Here is a 24,308-nt window from a genome sequence, read left to right as displayed (position 1 = left end):
GTGTGCATGCAGAGGAATCTACAGTCTTTATTCTCTAGACATTAGGGTGGGTACAAAGACTCATTACAGAAGAAAGCGACCAAGAGGTTCACATTTTGTGCAGCCCTCAGGTCACTTTGCTGCCTCATGACAGCCTCACTCTTCCTGTTCTATCCTCCTGTGGAAATCCCGGCTCTTGGCTCGGAGCTTGTTGACCTGGGACTCTGCAATGTCAGCCCGCTCCTCAGCTTCCTCCAGCTCGTGCTGGATCTTGCGGAACTTGGAGAGGTTGACATTGGACAGCTCCTCCTGTACGGGAGAGGAAGTTGGTGGTGAGGAGCCCAGGGCAGGGGTTTCACCCCTTCTACACCTCAGCCTTGCGGGACTGCAGGTCTTTGTTGAGGGAAGGCACAAATCTCCATTCCCCATCCACACTGCTGAAACATAAGCCTCACACAGACTTCCTTATCCTCCCCCTTTTTAGCAGACACATGTAGACTGCGCACAACAGGCTTTAAAAAGAATACTTCTCTCCAGTTTGGGAAGGGAACAAACTAGGCAGCTGGAAATCAGATTTTGTTAGCTCTGGAATTAAATGTCCAGCTACCTCTGTGGACCCTCAGATAGGGCTAGGAATGCGTAAGTGACACTGAGCCCCTGATATGTCCTCAGTATCCCAAGTATCCCTGATAACTCCTCAGGTATCTCCTAAATTACCTCAGTGTCCCTATGAGTCCAGAAAATTTAACTGTAGTGGACTGTTCGCAACAGCAAAGAAGCAAAGCTGAGACATTCATAAATTCAGGGACCTCAGGGCTTCCCTCAGGCCATCCCTGATGACTGCATGCTGAGAAAAGGGCAAAGGCTCCTTGCACAATTCTAATTGCAGTGCTCAATATGGTTTATGGGCATACTTCAGACACCTTCTCTACCTGCTGAAATTGCTCCGGCCATATATAAAATGTGGCATCCCCTGTGGTAGATGAGCATATAGTGAATGACAGGATTTCTTACACAAAGCTCCTAGGCACAGTAGTCCTAGGCACAGAACTCTGGAGTTTTGGCAAGTCCTTTGCTTTGTAATAACGAGCAAGCTTCTCAGAACTCCAGGGTCACAGACATCTTTTGTAAAGTCACTTGTATGAATTTCAAATCTGCTTTAGTTCTAATGCAAAAAAATCAATTAGCCTCCTTATTTGCTCATTGATTTCATTCTCAAAGGCTAGGCTACCGTATAAGCATTTCACAGAATCTGAAGAACTCCATTATTGACCAGGGACACTTTCCAAGTTTCCTATACTCATCTCCTCAATGACCATTCTACCCAATTAGAAAGTGTTTCTTGCCATGCAGTGAGAGTGATACTTACAGCCTCTTCAGATTGTCTCTTGTAGGATTTCACCTTCATTTGAAGCTTGTCCACCAGATCCTGGAGCCTGAGAATATTCTTCCGATCCTCCTCAGACTAAAAGGTTCGGAAAACAGGAGAGTAAATTGGTTTCCCTACCACCAGAGTTAGCAATTCCCCTTGGCAATTAGGTGCAAAAATTTTTACTTCCTGCAAGGATGTGTGTTAGCCCAAGGACACCACCTGCCTTACCTGGTAGGTCAGCTCCTTCACCCTCCTCTCATATTTGCGCATACCCTTCACAGCCTCAGCGCTGCGCTTCTGCTCAGCATCAACCTCCCCTTCCAGCTCCCGCACCTGCAAACACAAGACCATCTTTGGAGCTTCCCTGCTATCTCTCCAAGGGACATGCTCACTCTTGCACAAACACCAGCCCTACGCACTCTGGCCTCCAGCTTCTGGATTTGCTTCTTGCCTCCTTTCAGTGCCAACTGCTCAGCCTCATCCAAACGGAGCTGCAGGTCCTTCACTGTCTGGTCCAGGTTCTTCTTCATCCTCTCCAGGTGGGCACTGGTGTCCTGCTCCTTCTTCAGCTCTTCTGCCATCATGGCTGCCTGAGGAGAGCAAAGGATCAAAGCCCTTTAGGGGTTAGAGACATTTTTGAGGATAATACATCCACCATCAGCAATGAAAGGAGCCCCCAACTCACATCTGTGATGGCCTTCTTGGCCTTCTCTTCAGCATTGCGGGCTTCCTGGATGGTATCTTCCATCTCACCCTGAATTTGGGCAATGTCTGCTTCCAGCTTCTTCTTGGTGTTGATCAAGCTGGTGTTCTGTGAAAAGAGAAATGGCAAGATTTTTATTATAAAGCCTGCAATATGAGACCTACAGCAGCAGCCAACTCTTTACTCTTCAAGTCTGCAGTTCAAAATCTGGAATCTTTGTAAAATGGTTGTTTACAAAATGCCAGTGATGGCCTCAAGTGATGGCTGTGAACAGCAGTAAATAGCCCATTCCAGTATTCCCTATCCTCTGGTATATAGCAGCACTGTTTGGTAAGTGTCAACAGAACTGCTTTTGCACCATGCCCTGACCTGGGTATGGAGGAGCTGCACACGTTCAGTGGCATCCAGAAGCTCCTGCTCAGCCAATTTTCTGGACCGTTCTGTCTGCTCCAGAGATGCCCGGAGCTCCTCAATTTCAGCCTGCAACAGGTTTGCTCTGCGCTCCACCATGGCCACCTGCTCCTTCAGGTCCTCTTGTGTCCTCAGAGCATCGTCTAAGTGTATTTGAGTATCCTGTAAAAGAGGCAACAGAAATTACAGTGTTTGAGAGTGGGTGTCAAAAATGTCAGGGATGTTGTATCTCTTTCTGTAGCTTTGCTGAACAAACCTTGAGCACTCCCTGCGTATTTCTCAGGTTCTTCTGTGCCTCAGCAGCCACACGATTGGCATGGCTGAGCTGGATCTCCATTTCATTCAGATCTCCCTCCATCTTCTTCTTCAGCCGCAGGGCTTCATTCCTGCTCCTGATCTCAGCATCCAGGCTGCTCTGCAAGGACTCCACAATTCTGAGGTGATTCCTTTTCATCTGATCAATCTCTTCATCTTTCTCTGCTACCTTCCTGTCAATCTCAGCTTTGACCTGGTTGAGCTCAAGTTGGAGACGCAGGATCTTCCCCTCCTCGTGTTCTAGGGAGGCCTGGAAAAGTGGATGCAAACATTTGGAACGTTGATATAGCTTTCTAGGTAATTACAGAATATTTATTACCAGGCAGTTTTTAGCCATATTTGCCCATTGCTCATATTTTTAGTGCAGAAACCAGTGATTATTGGCATTTACCTCAGCTTCCTCCAAGGCAGCCTGGATTTCAGATTTCTCCTGCTCAATCTGCTTCTTGATTTTCTCCAGCTCATGAATCGCTTTTCCTCCCTCGGCAATCTGCTCCGTGAGGTCAGAAATCTCCTCTGTGGGAACAACGACCAATGGCATGATTGGCCACAGAACAGAATGGGAAGCGCCCTCACACACCAACGTGACAGGCATCTTTTCCCCCTGAAGGCACAGACCCATGTGAAGCAACAGGTACTGGGGGGTGCTGAGAAAGCCCTGCCAGGAGCAGAGGGCCAGGGACTTACGCTGCAAGTTCTTGTTCTCGCGCTTCAGCGTTTCCAGGTGGTCCAAGGACTCCTCATAGGCATTCTTCATCTTAAACAGCTCCGTGCTGAGAGAGCGGGCCTCCTTCTGGGAGGCTTCCAGCTCAGCCTGTGTTTCCTCATACTTCTGCTTCCATTCTGCCAGGATCTGAAGAGAAAGCGAGTGTCAGTATGGACGTGACAATGAGGAGGGAATGCTCTGCCCAGGAGCCCCCAGTCTGGAGCCTGAAAGACCTTGTCAAAGTTCTTCTGCTTCTTATCCAGCGCTGCACAGGCAGCATTCGATCTCTCCACGTCAATCATCAGGTCCTCCACTTCATTCTGCAGCCTCTGCTTTGTCTTTTCCAGGGAGGCACATTTGGCATTGACAGCTTCAACATGTTCCTCTGCTTCCTGCAGGCGCTGTGCCAGCTTCTTTCTGGAAGGTGGTAAGCACAGGTCCAGGTGAGGAAGCAAACAGGAGCCTCTGATGGGCAGCCAGTATGTTTATCAGAGGAGCACCCTATGCCACTTGGTTGTGTGTGATCCCCATTTACACAGAGATGTACGGTATCCCCCAGCCATCCGCTGTTATTTCTATGTCTGAATCCAGGGCTGAAGGAATTCATGCCATGCTATTCACTCTGATACTCACACCAGCAACTCTCTGCTATTCTGCATCTGAAGAGCTTTGCTGCTTCTGCTCTTACCCCATGCATACCTGCTCTTGGTTATATTCTCTCATTTCCTGCCACCTCATCCTAAAGCATAGCATTGACTTCCTCCTGACAATATCACAGTAGTCTCCTGAAATTTCTATTCTCAGTCACTTTCTGTCTTGCCCAACTTCCCCACGTACTTGGCCTCCTCCAGCTCCTCCGTGCGCTGAATAGCATCCGTTTCGTATTTGGTTCTCCACTGGGCCACTTCGCTGTTGGCCTTGGACAGGGCGCGCTGCATCTCCGCCTTGGCTTCCTGCTCCTCCTCATATTGTTCCCGGAGCAAGTCACAGTCGTGGCGAGCAGACTGCAAGGCGTGGGCCAGCGCGTTCTTGGCCTGGAGATAAAATCGTTGCCATAAGGAATAAATGTATCCTGGGAATTTTTCTCTTAGTGGTACTTAGACTCTGGAACATATCCCAGAGAACTTGTGATTAACTCACTGTTTTTATAAACCAAGGTCTGACATACTGCAAAAAAGCTGGGAATTCTGCACTGACAGGATTTCAATTACATGAGCTAATGTGATCTGCTTTTGAACTCATGCACAGTGAACAAAAACTGTGTAATGCAAAGTATTTATTTCACATTTAACATGAAATATCTTCACCTTTATCTCTTCCTCTAGTTGCCGCTTCAATTCTTCAATCTGCTGGGTGAAAGCCTGTTTCCCTCTAGACAGCTGAGAAATTAAAGCATCTTTTTCCTCCACCTGGCGTGAATATTCACCTGGAAAAGTTTGCAATTAAGAAGCTATTTTAACATCCAAAAGTCAGTTACAGGGTTGTCCCATATCACAGTTTAACCTCAGTTGGCAACTAAGTACCACACAGCCTGCATCTTCCAGTGGGGTGGGGAAGAGAACTGGAAAAAAGGTAGAACCCATGGGTTGATATAAGAACAGTCTAATTGTTAAAGTTAAGGAAATAATAATAGTAATAATAATGGGATAACAAAAAGAAAACTACAATTAAAAAAAATAAAGCCAAACAATAATCCCAAGTGATGCTCAATATAATTGCTCTCCACCTGCTGAGCCATACCCAGCTATTCCCAGGCAGTGATTTGCCACTTCTGTCTAACTCCCCCAGGTTTCTATCCCATTTCCAAACCAGAGGAGGAAGTGCCATACCAGATTCTGTCTGCAAACGAGCTCTTTGAGCACTGAGATCACTAATCATGCGCTGATTCTGCTCCTCCTTTGTTTTATATTCACTTAGTTGGTCTTCCAGAGTGCGGCACATCTTCTCAAGATTTGCCTAGGTGCCAATCACACATAAGAAAATAGAGTTAATACCTCAATTCTGACTTTGCTACAACAGGAAAATGTGTCCAGAGATGCAGTTTATATATCTACGCATTGCACACAATTCTATGCATTAGATTTGGAGAAAATAGTTATATTAAACTTGATAATAGCTAAATAAAATTAACACAAGTATTAGATTGTTTTCAAATAATTAATAAGTGAGACAAAGTATTTGTGTACCTTGGCTTTGGAGACAGACTCCATGTTACTGGCCAAGTCATCAATCTCCATCTTCAGCTCACTCTTCTCCTTCTCCAGCTTCTGCTTCACTCGCTGCAGATTGTCGATCTGCTCCCCAAGCTCAGCGGTGCTGTCCGCATGCTTCTTGCGCAGGGCAGCAGCCGTGGCTTCGTGCTGCAGCGTGGCCTCTTCGAGGTCACGACGCATCTTCTGGAACTCGGCCTCACGCTTCTTGTTCATCTCAATCTGAGCTGCTGTAGCCCCTCCTGCTTCTTCCAGGCGCTCGCTGATCTCCTCCAGCTCCCTCGAGAGGTCAGACCGATGCTTCTCTGCTTTTGCCCGAGAGGTTCGCTCTGCCTCAATTTCCTCCTCCAGTTCCTCAATGCGAGCCTGGGGAACATCAGGGACTCTTCACACCCATGCCCTCCTCTTATCTGACCTGAGGATGGGTGTAGGAGAGGAAAGAACAGAGACTTGCCTGCAGCTCCTTGATCTTCTTCTGCAACTGGATGCCCAGGAGCTGCTCATCCTCAATTCTGCTCTGGATCTGGCTGATTTCAAAGTCTTTCCTTTGGGCAAAGAAAACCATGTTAGAGCTGAAAGAAAAAAGACAAGCACACCAGCCCAGCACTCACATGCTTCACACCACGCTTACTTCTTCAGTTTCTCATCCAGCTGCTGCTTATCATTTTCCAAATCCATGATGCTGTCATGGGCCAGCTTAAGGTCTCCTTCGAGTTTCCTCTTGGCCCTCTCAAGGTCCATGCGCAGTTTCTTCTCTTGCTCCAGGGACCCTTCAAGCTAAAAGAAACAAGACCACAAATCTACCAGGCAGGTCCAACCCCATATCTGTCCTGTTCTTGCTATATTCTTGTGTTCTTACATCATCCACTTGTTGCTCCAGCTTGATTTTAGCTTTGGTCAGTGTATTGACTTTGTCCTCTTCTGCCTGCAGGTCATCCAGTGTCTGCTGATGGGCCTCTTGGAGGGCTTTCTTCTCTTTTGTCAGCTTGACAATGGTCTCATCTAGGGCTGCCATCTCTTCTGTGAGGTTTTTCACCTTTGAGAAGAAACAAGTGTAGATGAAAAATGTTTCAAACTTTATTGCTTATAAAAACCATCTTATCTGGAGTGATAGTGACATCTTCTGCCTTATACCTTGTTTTCAGTGGCATGTTTTTCCTTTTCAACCTTGGCCAGTGTTAACTCAAGGTCATCAATATCTTTCTTCAACTCTGAGCATTCATCCTCCAGTTTCCGCTTCTTGGCTGTCAGCTCAGCATTTATTTCCTCCTCATCCTCAGCCCTTTCAGTCACCTCCTTCACTTTGGCTTCCAACTGGATTTTGGTTTTGATGAGCTGGTCGCATCTTTCCTCAGCATCAGCCAAAGCATCAGCTTCCTGGTAGGAAAATAGCATTTTTAGGGATACATTTTTTGAGGGAATATTGAGGTGCTTACCTTCATAGTTCAGCATCCTGTATAGCAAATTTGTCATTGAAAGTCTGGGTTATGTTCCAACAGAATGAAATATAATACAGAATTGACTGCATATTGTTAGCTTTGAAACAACCAATTTTGAAAGCTAAAACTGAATAAAATTCTTTTCAATCTACATAATATCCATGTATTTATATATTTCTGCAAGGTATTGGATCCAACATTATCCCATAATATCAAACATTAGAACAAAGTACATAATTTGGATTTAATCATAGGAATGTCTCCCATACTTACGGAGTGCCAAGTCATAACTGTACTCCTGGCTGCATATAAATACCAAAGTCACAACTATGCTTACATGATTCCTGTATTTCTCCATGTATTTTTAACTGTACTGTTTTTCTGGAACAACCATTTCTGATTAAGATTTTCATCACCATGGCCCAAAAATACTCATCTAACAGAGTTGGATTTTCTATGCAATACTCTCATTGCGTAAGAAGAAAAAGGGTTGCTGGGAAATTTGTCTCTAGGCTTTTTTTTTTGCAACAGATGTCCTGGGTTATGTTATACTTTGTCTCAATACTCAGTCTAGCAGAAATAATATGAAAGAAAGAAAGGTACTCTTCGCAGCAGGTGGATTTTTCATCTTTTTACAGTTCAAGATACTTTAAAAAGTGAGCCATAAAAATACCCTATATGCCACATATGGTACATAGGGTTACTTTGAAGATACAGATTTTTCTATTCTGTGAATGATTTCATTTAGAGGGAACAGTATGACAACACTTTAAATGTAGCACATAATTTTATGTAATGATACTGAATGATTTAGGAGAGCAAGTGAGAATATCAAATTCCATTTCCTCTCAGTTAGTTCAGTATTACAACATAGTAATGTTTGTAACATATATCACCACCTACACTGGTAAGAAACAAGTTATCTTGGAGGATAAACATGTGAAATAGATGTCCTTTTAAGTTGTCCTAGGAATTCCTAATCAGGTTTACGTAGGGATTGTTATACTCAATTTTGGAGATGTAGGAAAAAAATCTTAGAACATTATACAATAAATGAAAATGTTTCCTGTTTGCTCTAATGCAGTTTAACTGAATGTAAATGATAGAGACCTCAGAAAAATCTCACCCATGTATTATATTAACTGCAGCCTTCTGTGTCCTTACTGAAGGTAGTTATATGTTTAAGAGTACCGCTTAATGAAATACAATTGAATTTAATCTAATTAAGTTGTAATTTCTATGCATCTTTTGAAAATGTAGCTCTAAATAACAGCCTGCTAGTCACAATGCACTTAGGATGAGGCACACTGGTAGTACTCACAGCCTGCACTTGGAGCTGCAAGTCATTTTTCTCCTGCACCAGTTTCACCATTTTCTCCTCCAGCTCCTTCCTCTTTGCCTCAGATTTTGCAAGCTCTTCCTTGGTTTTCTCAAACTCTTGCTTCATGTTGGCCATCTCCTTCTCAGATTCTGCACTCTTCAGCAAGGGCTTGATCTTGAAGAACAGCTTCATCCAAGGCCAGTGCTTCACATTCATGAATGCACGAATATTGTACTGGATGCAGAAGATGGACTCTCTGGAAGGTAAGTCAAATTAATATGAAATATTTAGACCATGATGACCTAATAAGCCATATACAGTGAACTAAATGTGAAGAAATGTCTACCTTCTCTCCACCATTTTCTGGTACGCCATTCTACTCAGGTAGCCCCTGCACCTCGCTTGTGTGCGGGTGATGAGCTGTGCCAGCTTCTCATCCCTCATCTCTTCCAAGAGGCCTACAAGCCCAGCCTTGAAGAACACCTTTGGTACGAACAAGAAAATAGGTGCAGTGTATGTGTTTGTTATTCAGTGTAGCCCAGTACCCTATTCTCCATGGCAGATAATATGGGATTTAAGAGAGAGAGCAAAAGCACAAAAAAGGTATGTAGTGACAGACTCTCTTGTATCTCCAAGTATCCAGTTACCTGCAGTTGAGGAATTATAATAGCCAGGCATTTTGCTTTTGTTTTTATTAACCCTTGATTATTTCACTCTACAACTTTGCCCTAAATTAGGAGTCTTATTTATCTCTTAATTAAATAATCCTATGGTAATGAATTTCAGTATTATTCAAGTGTTGAGTAAATAAGTATTTAGATGGTTTCTTTTAAATACACTATTTGATTATTTCACATGCTACCTGGAAAATCTGAGTATCATTCTCAAGGCACACAAACCAAAAATGGAAACAAACAGTTCTTGTACCTTGGTGTGACCAAATTTGTACTGAGTGTGGTCTATGTCAATTGATCCAAGAAGTTTCTCACAAGCCTTCTTGCTGTCAATGAACTGTCCCTCTGGGATAGCACTTGCATTTAATACTTTATATCTGGGGAGAAAATAGAAAGACTTGCATTGGACTTGATATTAAGGGTGTTTTCCAACCTAAATGATTCTATGATACTATGAATACACCACTGAGGTCCACTGTTGAGACCAATTGTCTGTTACACTCCAAGAAAGAGTCTAAGAACTGTTGTGAACATAAATTTAGATAAGGCTTCAGTCACCAGAGGTGAAACTTTAATTTCAAAGCTACTCAAAACGGACAAAATGATCCAGTCTGACCTTTGCTTAAAATCTGCATATAGGACTCTGTTGGGAAATCCCTTCCTGCAAATCCTGATGCCTTCCAGCACACCGTTACACCGCAGCTGGTGAAGCACCAGTTCATGTTCCATGGCACCTAGCAATTCAGAGCAGAAATATATGCTATGTTCTGTAATACAGAGGGGAAGAGCTGGACCATACTGAAAAACTTCTATATGTGAGTATCTTACCAGGTGTTTTTGTTTCATTTGGGATGATGCAGCGTACAAAGTGGGGGTGGGTGCTTCTCAGATTGGTCATCAGCTTGTTTAAATTCTCCTGGGAAAGTCATTAACAAAAGTTTGTACTAGCAAATGTAAGTTCCACTATAAGCATCAAGCCCTCTGAAATGAGATCATGAGACAAAAATCAGCTTGCAGAGCCCTGAAGCCCCCTGCACCAGTTTTTCTGACTTTACACAGATCTCTGCTGCTATTAACTTAATGTATAAAGTTCTTCTGAATAATCAGGCATACAACAAATAGGCATTCAAGATGGGTCATATGGAACACTACACAGAACCTTCCTGTTTTACTGAAAGGCAAACTGAAGGCAAAAGCAACAAAAATGACATGCTTCTGTATTTCTATCTTGTAAGGTGGACAAGAATAAGGTGAGATGAACCCTAGTCTTGGTTTGTAATTAATATCTGTATACTTATTTATAAATAATTATTGTCTGTAGTTAATGGAGTGAAGCAGGTGCCTCCAGAGACCATCACAGAGTATACAAATTGAGCAGACAAAACATTATGATGTCTATACACCAACATGTCTAAACAAGAGGGATAGTGGAACAAAATAGCCATTTTAAATGGTGGGTCTATCCCTCATCTTAGGAAAAAGCCGTGAAAACTCTACCGTACTCGGAAAAGAGCTGAGACAGTCTGGAAGGAAGAGCCCTTCTTCTTGGCACCTTTCTTGCCAGCACTAGCCTCTGCAAAATTGAAAATAAATAAAACAGGTTTTAGATTTTTACTTTTGCCTTTCATTATGCCTTTTTTCAAGGTGTACATGAGTGAAAATATAGGACCAACCTGTATCTGCTCCACCATAGTTGGCAAAGAGTAAGGCCAATGTTTTCAGTGATGATTTCTGGTACAACCCAATGACAGTTTCATTCAGAGGGTCTTTGTTCTTCTCAAGCCAGCCAGTGATGTTATAGTCCACCGTGCCAGCATAGTGCACAAGGGAAAAGTGAGCCTCGACTTTTCCTTTTGTAGGCTTTGGCTTCTGGAAGTTGCTGGACTTGCCCAGGTGCTGGTCATAGAGCTTATTCTTGAAAGAGGTGTCAGTTGCCTTGGGGAACATGCACTCCTCTTCCAGGATGGAGAAGATGCCCATGGGCTGGAAGAAACGCACAAAGGAGACAGATTGTAACTTAGTTTTCAGGGCAATAATGACCTTCAACTAGGCAGAGTAGCACAACATAGACTGAGATACACATTGGAAAGGATTATACTTCAATTACATTTTCTGCTAGAAAGGGAGATTAACTATATTGATACTTACATGCTGTAACCCCAAATGAATCATAAAGACTAAAGGAAAGTGAGTTTATGTTGAGAATGTGCTTTAAAGAATCAGAGCACACACAGATGTCTCAGACAAATTGAACATAAGACAACAACGCACCCTTGTGGCAAACGCAGCCACCTCATCCTGGGCTGCATTAAGAATGTTGCCAAGGGAGCTGATCAACCTTTAATCAGCTCTCATGAGAACCACCTGGAGTGCTGTGCCCAGTTCTCAGCTCCCAGTACAAAAGAAATATGGACATAGTAGAGAGAAAGCACTAACTGTTTTGGAAGAACAAATTAAACTTGTTCTTCTTGTTTGGAAGAACAAGTTAAACTCACAGTCTTACTGGGAGTCAAGTCTTACTGGGAGTTTAAGAATCTTTTGGCACTTGAAAGGACATGAGTACAGACTTGCTGCCACAAAGCTGTGTGAAATGTCCTTCATGTCTCGCTTCACAGAAAAAGAATAAACTACAGGGCAATGTATTTTAAGTAACAAAAGCTGAATAGTTGGACATGAACATAAAAAATCCCTTTGAAAATATGACACTAAGTAATTACAGAATTTACCCATGTAGTGCATTTCAAAGGAAGGATACCTTCTCAATGAGCTCAATGCAGGCAGCCAGGTCCATCCCAAAGTCAATGAATGTCCATTCAATTCCTTCCTTCTTGTACTCCTCCTGCTCCAGCACAAACATGTGGTGGTTGAAGAACTGTTGCAGTTTCTCATTGGTGAAGTTGATGCACAGCTGCTCAAAGCTGTTGAACTGGAAATAAGAAATATCCATATATTCATGGGGCAGCAATAATTGCAAAACTTCATCCTTTAAAAATAAGGAATGCAGTTATATTGACTTCATTGTCAAGTCTGTGAATTTCTTCAGTTTGCTTTATGTCCATATAATGAAACATAAGGAGAAATGCATCAAAATAATTGGCCACAAGGATTTTTTTTTTCCATTGCTAAATATGTGAGGATAAAATATATTTCCTGTATAATCTGGGACCAAATTACAGGGAGGAAAAAATCAAGCTTAGGCCTATCATGGTATACATGTTCTTATATTCTCTTGTGCTTCATCATTTTAACCAAGACATTTTTCTTATTGGACCATTCTGTATTTTTGAGTTTGTACAACCTGAAATACGACAAGTCTTTTGGAAGATAATTTTTTTATTTCATGAGAAAAAAAGCAAATAGCTGCAAATAGTCATGTAATGTTATTATGTGTTCTTTAAAAATGTGTCTCAGAATGATCGTAATACCCAGTGTTCACTTCCAAATAGCTCTTACCTAATCTTTGTTACTTACATCAAAGATCTCAAAGCCAGCAATGTCCAGGACACCAATGAAGTACTGTCTGGGCTGCTTTGTATCCAGCTGTTGGTTGATACGAACAACCATCCACAAGAACATCCTCTCATAGACAGCCTTTGCCAGAGCACCTACAGCATTGTGCACCTATAAGAAAAACAAATACCTGGAGTTAGAGGAGAATAAATGCCTACAGAGCAGAGAATAATCAAAAGGATCTTCATTCTAAACATGGTTCCAGGTTACCACATTCCCTACCTGCTGCGCAGTTTGACCCTTTGTCACATATTCATTCCCCACCTTGACTCGGGGGTAGCAGAGTGCCTTAAGCATGTCTGCTGAATTCAGACCCATAAGGTAGGCAGCCTTATCAGCAACTAAAAAGAGGAAAAAGGAAGAATTTAGTGTCACACAGACTTTGAATCTTGGACCCTTCCCTGAAGGCTGCTAGGTTCAGGGTTCTGTTCTTTGAAATCTTTGAGTAGACTCCAATAGAGAAGGGAATCCTGGTAACAGCAAAGCCATCATGATGCATATAAAGCTTAAAAATGCTATCAAGGCTTTCTGAAAGAATTCACGTTCAGAAATCTTCACTGAAACATGTAGAAAATAATGATGTTTTCAAAAATCTCCTGGCACAAAACTGAAAGCTGTGGCTTGCCAGTCTGCGTATCTGTAGTACACATGCATTTCCTGAGCTGCAGTGCCATCAGGTACTGATCAACGTTCAGGTGATCAAACAACCCAGTATTTAGGGTGGAACACAGGTACAGTATCTGTTCACTTTCAGATCCAGAGTCTACCACCCTTTCTGAGCTTTGGTTTCTGATGTTTGGTAAAACTCACTGGGTTTCATCCTTTTACCTACAGGACTTCCCACTTTCTGCCTTGTCCTGTAACAACAGGAGCCATTGCTCAGAAAGCTGGAGACACGGGTCATAGGTCCTGCACCAACAAAGAAAAGGAATCAAATGCACCTCTCACACCAGAGTCCCCTGAGTGTCTGACAGGTGAGTGTGAATGGGAACATGTGCCCCCATCTTCTTACAGCTGAACCACTTGGCTGTTTCACAACTGCAAGCCATATTCTAACAAAGATATGACTAATAATGATACAGGAAGGGAACCCATTGCTCCTGACTTCCTGGAAGTGTATAAAGGACACCTTAAAGTACTAATTGTTCATAGCATAAGATACAAAAATCCTGAGATAGGGAGCTTGATGCGTTAAGAGGACAAGAGACAAGTGTTTTTTCTGACTTACTGTTTTCCTTAGGATCCTAAAGTCCAACACAGAACAACTTTTGCTGTTGTATAGTAGCTTACAGAAGGGATAATTATTCAGCTTGATAATACCTTCAGTGCCATCAGGCTCTGCCTGCTCCTCTCTTGGTTTCTGCTTGAACTTCAAGTTTCCATAGTGCATGACAGCCCCTGTCAGCTTGTAGATAGCTGTCTTTTCATCAGCACTGAAGCCCAGGATGTCAATGGCACTCTGGTAATACAATCAGCAAAGTATTTGCATATTGTGTGATATATGACCTGTATCAGTTGAACTGCTTTGTAAGTAACTTACATCTGTAGCCATCAGCTCCTCCTTGTCATCAATGCTGGGAACAGTGATCTCACCTTGACTCACAAAAGGGAAGTCATATGGGTTGGTGGTAATGAGGAGCATTTCTGAAAACAAATGGGTTCATGGGTTAAATTTCATTTTTTTAATGTAGTTCAATGTTGCTCAATGATCTTCTTCAAAAGCCTCCTACCTATTAGCTCCGGCTTCTTGTTAGAGGTGACCTGATAGAATATATGATAGCTTCTTTCTGCCTTGAGCTGGAAAGTGACTCTGGACTTCTCCAGCAGATCTGGCAGATGGTAGGACAGAGTCAGCAGAAGACTGCACTTAGAAGTGGGAATTTAGGAAGGAAAGGGATCAGGCCAGGAGAGTGTCTTACAAGTTTCAATGTCAGCAGAAGCCAGTTTGCCTGTGGCACCAAAATGGATTCTGATGAATTTGCCCTGTTAAGAAGAAGCAGCAGCATTTCAGCCAAAATGCATTTCATTGTCATCTCCTTATGTGAGACTACCACTAGCCCATCACTGCTGTTATAATGAGGAGGGATTTTGTCCAAAGCAACAACTTACGAAGCGTGAGGAGTTGTCGTTCCTCACAGTCTTGGCATTTCCAAAGGCCTCCAGCAGTGGGTTGGCGCTGATGATTTGATCCTCAAGCGTTCCCTGCAGAATGATAATTATTGCTGGTTATCCTTCCAAAAAAACCCCGTGTCAGAAACATAGGAAAGCATTAATTCAACACAGTGTCTACTAATTTACCTGCATTTTGCCTGACTGCTCTTCCTTCTTCTTCTCCCCACTCGCTGCAATTGTTGCAAAGTACTGGATGACACGCTTTGTGTTCACAGTCTTACCTGCTCCGGATTCTCCGCTGTGCAACCAAAGAGAGAAGCACAGAGCGTGTGGTCAGGCAGGAGGTCCCTTGGCACTGGGCAGCCCCGCAGGGGCCAGAGCAGGGAGTGTACATACGTGATCAGGATAGACTGGTTCTCGCGATCTGTGAAAGAGGCAGAAAGATTACCAGTTGGCCTGGGTAACACTGAGCTGAAAGAGAAGTAAAGGAGTAAACACATAAGTTGGGGCTTCATCAGAAAGTCAAAAGGTACCCAATTCCCTTCAAGGTCCTAGCAGTACTACAAGCCAAAAATGATCCACAGGCCTGTCATAGGCACATAGATCCAAAACAAGCTGTGGGCCCACTCACCCTCAGTTCTCATCAGGAATTAAAATGCTTGTGTTAGAAATAGTGGGATACATAGAAAAACAACTTTTTCTTTCCTACCAGTGAAAAAAAATATAGCAAACTGAGTAAAGTACTATTTCCTCAGCAGCAGAGTGAAGAATTTCGTACAAGAAGTGTAAATAATACACAGTGCTGAGTCCAGGCTTGCTTCTGGGACAGTCTCACTTGAAATCAATTCCTGCATAACTCGCTCAAGCTCTCAGTAATATAGCTGGCTTGTCACATGCGCCAGTGAGGTCAGTGGGGGCTTTGGTCTACACTGCTGTGAGGGAATCAAGCACTCACCAGTCAGCATGAACTGATAGGCATTGTCAGAGATGGAGAAGATGTGTGGAGGGGCCTCCTGGCGCTTCTTGCCTCGGTAGGCCAACACCACCTCCGGGTTGTACACCGGCAGCCACTTGTAGGGGTTGACGGTGACACAGAAGAGACCCGAGTAGGTCTGTGGGGAAGGGAGACAGCACGTTGGCTTCCACTTAGGCTGGCAGCAGTTCCTCCCAGCTACCCAGAGGAAGACTGCTGTTGGTACTTACGTAGATCATCCAGGCTGCGTAACGCTCTTTGAGGTTGTACAGCACAGCGGGTTCATGGAGGTGGGTCATCATGGCCATGTCCTCGATTTTATCGTACTTGGGAGGGTTCATGGGAAAGACCTGATCATCCTTCACAGTCAAGGTCTGTCAGAGGAAGAAGGAGATGCATGTATGTCAGCTAAGAACTAAGAGTGAGAATTAAATGGTGTCCTTCAGCCTTGCTTCTTACCTCTCCACCTTCAGTCTTGACAGTGACCTTCCCTCCTTCTTTGCTCTGGACTGTCCCTTTCACAAAGGATTCTTTAGGGTGGGCCACAAAGACTGATGATTTGGCATCGAAAGGCTTGTTCTGGGCAGCAATTCTCTCCTTTTCTGACTTTCGGAGATAAGGAGCTGCCTCCCCGAAGACAGCCATCTCAGCATCTCCAGAGGCCATGTTTGCACTTTAGTGAAGGCAGGACAGCAGAGGACTGTAATGGGGAGGGACAACATGGAAGCAAGTTAAAAATTATTTACAATGAGGATGGTAAAACACTTGCACAGGTTGCCCAGAGAAATGGTGGGTGTGCCATCCCTGGAGACATTTAAGGCCAGGCTGGATGTGGTTCTGGACAACCTGATCTAGTTGAAGATGTCCGTGCTCATTGAAGAGAGGTTGGACAAGATGAGCTTTGAAGGTTCCTTCCAACCTAAACTATTCTCTGATTCTATGACTATGGCACTGCTTATTAAGGTCTGCTCTGTGCAACTGGGAAAAAATTCATATCCTGTGCCTTGGTTTCTCTTTATACCCTGAGTATTTGGAACATCTAACGAGCTATCTAGAGACTTCATTTTTAGGTCAAATTCAAAAATAGGAGGTTTTCATTGATGAATCTAGGTCTTCAAACATTTAGGAGAGCAACTTTTAATAACCTTTTAGAACTGTGGGTTTGGTGCTTTAAGAATACTGTGTCTGTGAGGTAAGAGCGGATAGTGTTAGGAATGTGACCTTTTAATATTCCATCATAATTGAATTTCTTATGTGCATTTGTCATTCTTAGGTACAATATCTGAGTAATTTCAGCCTCCAATGTTCTGACTTAGGTGAAATAAAATCCATGAATTGAAAGCAGAATCGCCAAGCCTGTGTGAAGCTCCAGACTAAATACTGAAAAAAATCTAGGAAGAGGTAAGTTATCAAAGCTTTAAAATAATTGCAGCAGTTCTTCTGATGCTTCATTAAACATGCAAGTAGCTAAAGTTAGCCAACTGCGCTTGAAAATTCTCTACCTACATCAGTAACATTTATTCCCTCTTTATTCATTAGGTAACAGATATTTATTTATTTATTTATTTTGTCTGGAGTAAGAAAATGGATATCTAGGAGAGCTCTGGCATTTTACAAAGGTGGGTAGAAGGTTTGTGTGCTCAGATGAGTTCTTAATTCATGCATTCTCAGGTAGAATGCAGAGTTTTCACATTTTCCTGCTATGCTCAGCTTGGTCCAGTTCTATTGCTGCTATAACAAAGATGGGAAGCCAGCATACCTTGATCTCAGTTAAGAACAAGTGAAGAATTTCCCCATAGGGATTTTCTGCTGTGTCATCAGTGGTCAGAAACTTCAAACGCGTCCACTTTAAAACCTTGGCCACCTCACCACCTTCTACTCTCATCACACTGGGTTTGAATATAGGGTGAAGCAGTGACCCTTCCAGAAATCCCACCCAAAGGATCTATCTCTGCCTTCTAAGAATTAATAGATCAAGCTCTTACCTCTCTCAATACCAGATGGGTGGCTTGCAGGCTGGCAGCTGGTCAGTACTGTAAAACAGAAAAGGCAAATCCTTACTTGCTGCTGCACAGAAATCCAGAGTGAAAATAGGCAGGTGGCTTGAAAGCAAATTTAAAACTTCAGCTGTGAAAATGCATGCTGTCCTGGAAATGAGCACTGGAGGCAGCAGGAATGCTGTGGCAGGCGCATAAGGGCACCATCACCTTCCTGTAAGCCTGTGGACACCATACACTTACCTTGAAGCAGTCCCTGGAGACAGGGCAGACTTGTCGCAGGGATGTTTTATATGATCTAGTCTGCAGATGCTACAGATGCCTACTCTTTCTTCGGTCAAAAAATTTTGGCAAACCTTCTTTGGTAAAGCATTGTCTGGCAAACTGAACTAAGGGCATAATTGTCATTTGACATGACTAGATATAATTAGAAATTTTTGCTATCTTACTGACTATATGAATACATCTCCTATAAACAATCTGACAAGGGTGTTAAGGAGGGAATCTGGACTAGTCAAGGCACTTAGAGAACTTGGATGCAGGACTTACGGATTCTATTGCTGGCTTTCCCACCGACTCACTGTATGACCCAGGGTGGATTGCTTGGTATGTCTATGCTGCAGCTATCCCAGCTGTACAATAGATAAATCAGGATGTTAAAGGATAAATTAGCATTATTAAAAGCTTTTGGTGGTTGTGATGGTAAAATCCTGAATGCAGAAGTGCAGATGTATAACAGTTCATGAGGGTTACAAGACACAAGATGGTTAGCCAAACAGTACGGCAATGAGAGGCTGGGTTCTACCTGGACTTTAAATCTGGTGTCTCAGGCAGAGATGTGAGGCATCTTCAGGCATTTCAGGAACAGTGTGCATGCACACAAGCACACAGACAGGCGTGTACATGTGTGTATCTCTCTACATATCTCAGATTGCAGACAAGTGGGGGATTCTCCAAGAAATATTGTTGGGAACCTCTGCCCCACCTTGTTGTAAGGGAGGGATTCTGGTTGCTGAGACTTCTGATCTGCAGGTCAGTGCCAGTGAGCAAGAGATGCTCCCTTCTTTAGCAAGCAATTTCTTAGCTTATCCAGCTGTTCCTGTGCCTATAACCCTAGGAAAGATAACTCTGATCTAGGAACGGCCCCTTCCCCCCATTTTTTTTTTTCCTATGTACAAGTGGTAGAAAAATCCTCTAGTCAGCCATAACTATACAAAGAATTGGACATCTGACCAAACACATCATCTCAGTGCGCAGTCCCAGATGCTCTCCAGAAAATACATCCTCAGCCTAGCATGTCTATTTCATCACAAATCTTTCATACTTACAAAAAACACAGTGATACCTTTATGAGAGCATTGTGGGTGCAGATGTGCCTGTACAATGCTGATAGACTGGAGGAGAAGGGGGATTTGCTGGTAATCCTGTAGAGAGATTCATTTAGTTGTAGAAGGGCACTGTCATGTGAGCTGCTTTAAGTCCTGTCAGATTTAAACGCATTCCTCCCATAGTCATTGGCATTTTGATTATTAGAGGAGCTCAGTGGGTAACTCAAGGGCAAAGTTAGAAAAATGGTGCACGGATCTGATGTGATATCCAGAATCAGGCAATATCCAGTGCTTGTAAAGACCATTCCAAGCAGAGCTGCAGCACTGCAGTGCCCATGTTTTTGGAGCCTAAATGCAGAGCTCCATGCTGAGTGCATGGGGAGGCTTATAGAAAAACCCCACACCTTGCCCAGGAGGAGCCCAGAGACAGCCAGTGGGAAATGGTGAGTGCAGGAGTGCACATCATGTCTGCCTCTCTGGGGAGCAGGCATCAAGTGGTGCTGGGAGGGATATCTACCTCCAGTGAGACCTGGCTTCACCATCTCTGCACCTTCCCCTCAGGTGTTTATATACATTGATGAGATCCCCCTGATCCCTTCCTTCCCCAAGCTGAGCAGTCTCAACTCTCTCAGCCTTTCCTCGTAGGAACGATGCTCCAGTTCCTCAGTCATATCAGTGGTCCTTTGCTAGCTCAGTAGCTCTATATCTCTGTTATACCTGGCAGCCTGGAACTGGACAACCAGTGCTAAGCAGAAGTTAAAGGATCATCTCCTTCAACCTGCTGGAAACCCTCCTCCTAATGCAGCCCAGGACAAGGTTCACCTTCTTTGTAGCAAGGGCTCATTGCTGGCTAATATTCAGCTTGGTGTTCACCAGGACCCCCAGGTCCTCTTTTGCAAAGTTGCTTTCCAGCCTGTCAGCACATACTGATGCATGGAGTTGTTCCTGCCCAGCTGCAGGGCTTTGGCCTTTCTTTGCACTACTAAACCCAGAAGTATTGACTTCTGGGTTTTGCCTAGCCAGTACACTGTGGCACACCATCCTTAATGCAGAAAACACTTCATGTTAAATGGGCCTTAACAGTTGCAGAATCACAAAGACTTCAAGTCTTATCACCAGGTTTACCAGTATTGTTCATTGAGTGAACTAAATCATGTGTGAACTTCCAGCTAAAGACCTTTTTTGACATTAAAGCAAAGCAATCAAAGTGCAGAGGCACTTCTACATTTCAACAGTAAACTCCACGCTTTGCATACAAAGAGGGTGAGATACCTGTAGGTTCAATGTAATGTCCATGGAGGTAAAAATGCATATGCTGGCTTAGAGACCAAATAATTTTTCATTTACTTCAGGGACTTGGCTCTCACTGTCTCAAGTATTGGACTATCCAGTTCACTAAAGCTAGTCTCTGTTTGGTCCTTGGTGGAGAGTCTGAATGGCAGGACTACCAGCCAGCAGGATGTGGTTCTAATAGTGGTTCTGGCCCACTCAGTTTTAAGCCGTTTTCAGTATAGGGCCTTAACAGCCAAATGGAAATAATAGACAACCTGAAGGTTGAAGGGTAAGAGCTTGTGATCCCATTCAGTAGAAGAACTAGCATCATTGTCCTGAAGGTGTGAATCTGGCAGCTTTCCTGTCACCAGAAAGAATCACCATTGACACAAAGAAATGGCAGCTATAGAGCTATTCAGTGAAACAAGAAGGAGCAGGCTCCCAGTCACCAGAGAAGATAATTTCTGCCAATCCGTTCTTCTTGGTCTGAGATTACAGACCTTGGGCTCTGAAAGTCCAGGTATACTATGGCTCCGGTCATTTTAGGAGGGAAAGCTACCTTGCATACAGAGAAATGACACAGGATTTACACAAAAAAAACCTCAGATAACTGCAGTCACATCCTGTAAGGAAGACTGGGAATGCTGCCTTACTGCCGGGTGTGTGGAGGGGCTGCAGGACATGCTGTCCCAACCAACAGCTCATCAAATGTTGGAGGACGTCTTACTATGGCTGAAGGTTTCTGTGGACAAATGCAAAGGCAATATGTATGCTGGCTTCAGTTCAGAGAAGAAGAAATTATTGTTACTGTGAATCTCTAATTTGTATTCCTGTGCCCATCATAAGTACTGACCTATGTAATAGCTCTGCATTAGTGCCTCAGTATCATTATAAACCCCCGAAGCTATAAACCCTATAATGTGACTACAGGCATATGCGCTTTGCTTGGTATCTTGGAGTGAAATCCCTCAAAGGTCCTTGGTATAAAAGAGTCTGAAGGATTACTCAAATACAGCAAAGTTCTCCAAAATGTTGTATATGGAGATGCAGCCCTCATGCCAAGAACAATTTGCATACAGAGTTCAGCTAAAACTTACGTACTTTATGTTGAATAATACAACCTCCACCATGAAGCAGCACTTACAGATGACACAAAATGTGTCTGCTTACTTTTCTGTCATCTGCACTATTAACACAGAAATACTCCTCGTGGGTTAGACCAGCAGGAGTGAAAGGGCCTGACTGAATTCAGCATTTAACAGTCCAGTGCCATTCAAACTGACTATCAAGGCTATTCTAGAAACTCCTCTGGAAGAACTAGCATTAAAAAACTCCACTAGACAGTCAACAAGAAGATATAATGTTAAAGCATTGACCACTTTCACTTGAAAACTCTAACTTCAGTTCCACTTCCTTTCCTCCTTTTGCATTAACTAAATAAAACATGGGAAACAAGAACTTCTCATACAGTGTTTTCAGATGTTATTAAAATACCTTTTTGAAGGAGATTATTAGCAAAAGCAATGTCAACTGTAATAGCATATGCTGTGAACACAGGTACTATGTGAACTCCCAGTGAATGTCTACAGGGGAAAGACATCTGATAATTGTACTAAGTTTGTGGAGGCTGGAAGAGGAGGCAGAAGAAAGTGCAAAAAAGTTTGGAAGAATAAGCCAGCATTCAGTGGTTTGATGTATGACATCAAGATCACAAAAGATAAGTGTTTGCTCAGCTGGCATAAGCATCCATGGAAAGCATTCTAAGCTACTGAGCTTCTGCTTTTGTTTTAATTTATGGAGCTCATCTGTCCCACCGAGGTATCAGTTATTGACATGGCACAGTAGCTTATTAGAAAGCTTCTTACAAAGAAGCAGTGTCTAATCTGAAGGAGATGATACAGATTTCACTGTAGTTTAACTCTATTGGTCACAGTAAGTTGTATGAGGGAAAACTCTGCCCTATTTCCTATGTCCTGGTGCAGCTAAGGAGAAATCTGTCCAGGAAAGGATCTGTTGAAAGAAGTGCAAGTGCCTCAATGCAAAAGAAGAATACAACATTTCCTGCCAGTCACTCATTTTTTGTCAATCCTATTTCCATCTCTCCAGGGCTGGACTTCACTGGGACCAGAAGCAAACCACACCACAGTTAAGAGGTGGACTGAAAACCATCTCTGGATACAGCCTGTCCTGCACAGCAACGCATTGTCGGCAGTGCACAAATTCCTCAGGGAGGAGAAAGGATTCAGTTGTGCTGAAAATAGACCCTTCTTGAGACAGAGATCAGGCAGCTGCCTCCCTTCTGCCAGCCTTTAAGATGTATACTTTCTTCTCCTGATCCCTGTGTTTAGCTATCAGACAAGGAGTGAGAAGGCACTTTTTAGCTGGACAGCACAGCAAGGCTAGAGAAGGGAACTGGATGTGGCTACAGATTGCTGGAGTTGGCTAGAAAGAGCCTCCCTCTCCCATCTCTTGGATGATTCAGAGATATCAAGCTCCTGAACTGGAAATACAAGAAACAGGAGGTTTTGTATTAGGAAAAGGAATAGAATTATAGAATGGTTAGGTTTGGAATGGACTTTAAAGATGGTCTGTCAGAGGTGTGGTTAGCTGATTGTAGGAAGATATTACCCCTTTTGCTTGACACTGGCAAGCCCTTATGTGAAACAGTTTGCCCAGTATTAGGCTCCCCAGTTCAAATGGGATGTGAACTAATGGGACCGGGTCCAAAAGAAGGCTAGCAACATAGGCAAGGGTCTAGAATACTTCTGTTATGAAAAGAGTTTGAAGGCATGTTAAGTCTGAGGGAAAAAGGGCTAATATAGATGAGAACAGCTACAAAGACAACGAGTCAAGCTTTTGTTTCATGTGTAGCAAACAATGTAACAAGGGGCAATCACAGCAAATTGTTGCTTGGAAGTATCTAGTTAGACATTAGGAAAATACTTGACTATTGGGTGATGCAGAATGGCACAGGCTCCCGGAGAAGCTGTGGGGCATGTGTCCAAATAGCTTGGCTAATCAAAGCCATGACTAATGTGGCCAGCATCAGCAACAGATCTACTGAAGGAGTAGAATGAACTACAATCATGAGATGGTCCTTCACAACAGAATTTCTGTGGCTTTAATGTAGAGGTTCCCTCTATCTATCCAAAGCAGATATCTGCTCAAAGCTAAGCAGCTAAGGTATCTGTAGCTTCTGAGAAACAGAAATTTTCCTGGCGTGAGTCCTGAAAAATGGCTTTTCTCAAGTGGACCCCAGGCATAAATTTTTGATCTCGATGCATTGCTCAAGGCAGTTAATCCCATGCAACTTGCCAACGCATGTGTCCCCAGAACATCAGTTCCAGAGCAGCAGCAGGCTTTAGTAGTTTTCAGTCCTTGAAGAGCAGTGTGACATGGAGGCAGAGAACTGTAGAGCTTTCTGGGGCAGCAAAGTGCATCACATCATATCATAAAGTTTTGCCATATGAGGAGCAACATGGCAGGCAGAGTACATGAGGGTCCTCTTGTTATCAAAGGCTGGACACATTCACAGTGCTAACTGCATGCTGGTGAGTATCTCCCTGGTACCATTTGTCAGAAAATGTGTGCATGATATAGCGAACTGTGGCTGACATCACTACTGAGTGTTATTTCTGATCATAACATTGATGGGAGTAAGATTACATGATGCCCCTGCCAATGGCATGGGGTTTTGGACTAGATGAACATTAAAGGCCCCTTCCAACCCAAACCATTCTGTCATTCTGTAAATGGCTGTACTGGGTAAGATCAAAGGAACATGTAGACTCTCATACCTGGGACATTTCTTATCATTTCAATCTCTGCAGATACCCACCCTCCACACAATATCCCACCAATGTGGTGAAGACTTCTAAGGCACAAAACCACCTCAAGCTGATGAAGAATGCCACATGAATGGAGCAAAACGAGATAACGCACACACTTTACTGAAAACAGCAATGAATTTTCTCTGTCACTGCCAA

At 43.3% G+C, this 24,308-nt stretch overlaps 1 protein-coding gene and 1 long non-coding RNA gene across 2 annotated transcripts; one reads left to right on the top strand and one right to left on the bottom strand.

The window, feature by feature from the left end:
• Window positions 1-9: 9 nt before the first annotated feature.
• On the bottom strand, window positions 10-16,406 carry LOC133219157 (myosin heavy chain, skeletal muscle, adult-like). Its single transcript, XM_061366308.1, has 38 exons — window positions 16,185-16,406; window positions 15,956-16,099; window positions 15,708-15,864; window positions 15,149-15,176; window positions 14,939-15,050; window positions 14,750-14,842; window positions 14,560-14,623; window positions 14,371-14,469; window positions 14,181-14,284; window positions 13,961-14,099; window positions 12,863-12,981; window positions 12,602-12,751; window positions 11,886-12,056; window positions 10,804-11,113; window positions 10,633-10,703; window positions 9,959-10,046; window positions 9,747-9,864; window positions 9,384-9,507; window positions 8,803-8,939; window positions 8,457-8,712; window positions 6,831-7,073; window positions 6,556-6,732; window positions 6,328-6,473; window positions 6,151-6,241; window positions 5,673-6,062; window positions 5,316-5,442; window positions 4,794-4,912; window positions 4,324-4,520; window positions 3,720-3,903; window positions 3,468-3,633; window positions 3,172-3,296; window positions 2,722-3,030; window positions 2,424-2,627; window positions 2,037-2,162; window positions 1,771-1,941; window positions 1,580-1,684; window positions 1,349-1,444; window positions 10-288 (listed from the first exon to the last, which is right to left on the bottom strand). Exons 1-38 carry the CDS (start codon window positions 16,389-16,391, stop codon window positions 136-138), a joined length of 5,820 nt encoding a protein of 1,939 aa, XP_061222292.1. The 5' UTR covers window positions 16,392-16,406; the 3' UTR covers window positions 10-135.
• On the top strand, window positions 8,613-22,778 carry LOC133219428 (uncharacterized). Its single transcript, XR_009727442.1, has 3 exons — window positions 8,613-8,719; window positions 8,841-8,944; window positions 22,429-22,778. It is a non-coding gene; the product is annotated as an uncharacterized LOC133219428 (long non-coding RNA).
• Window positions 22,779-24,308: the final 1,530 nt, after the last annotated feature.

The sequence above is a fragment of the Neopsephotus bourkii genome, unplaced genomic scaffold (assembly GCF_033783945.1).
Source record: "Neopsephotus bourkii isolate Nb327-2 ecotype Australia unplaced genomic scaffold, CSIRO-AGI_Nbou_v1 NB_5, whole genome shotgun sequence".
Classification (NCBI taxonomy): Eukaryota; Metazoa; Chordata; class Aves; order Psittaciformes; family Psittacidae; genus Neopsephotus; species Neopsephotus bourkii.
This window is presented reverse-complemented; position numbering and strand designations above follow the sequence as displayed.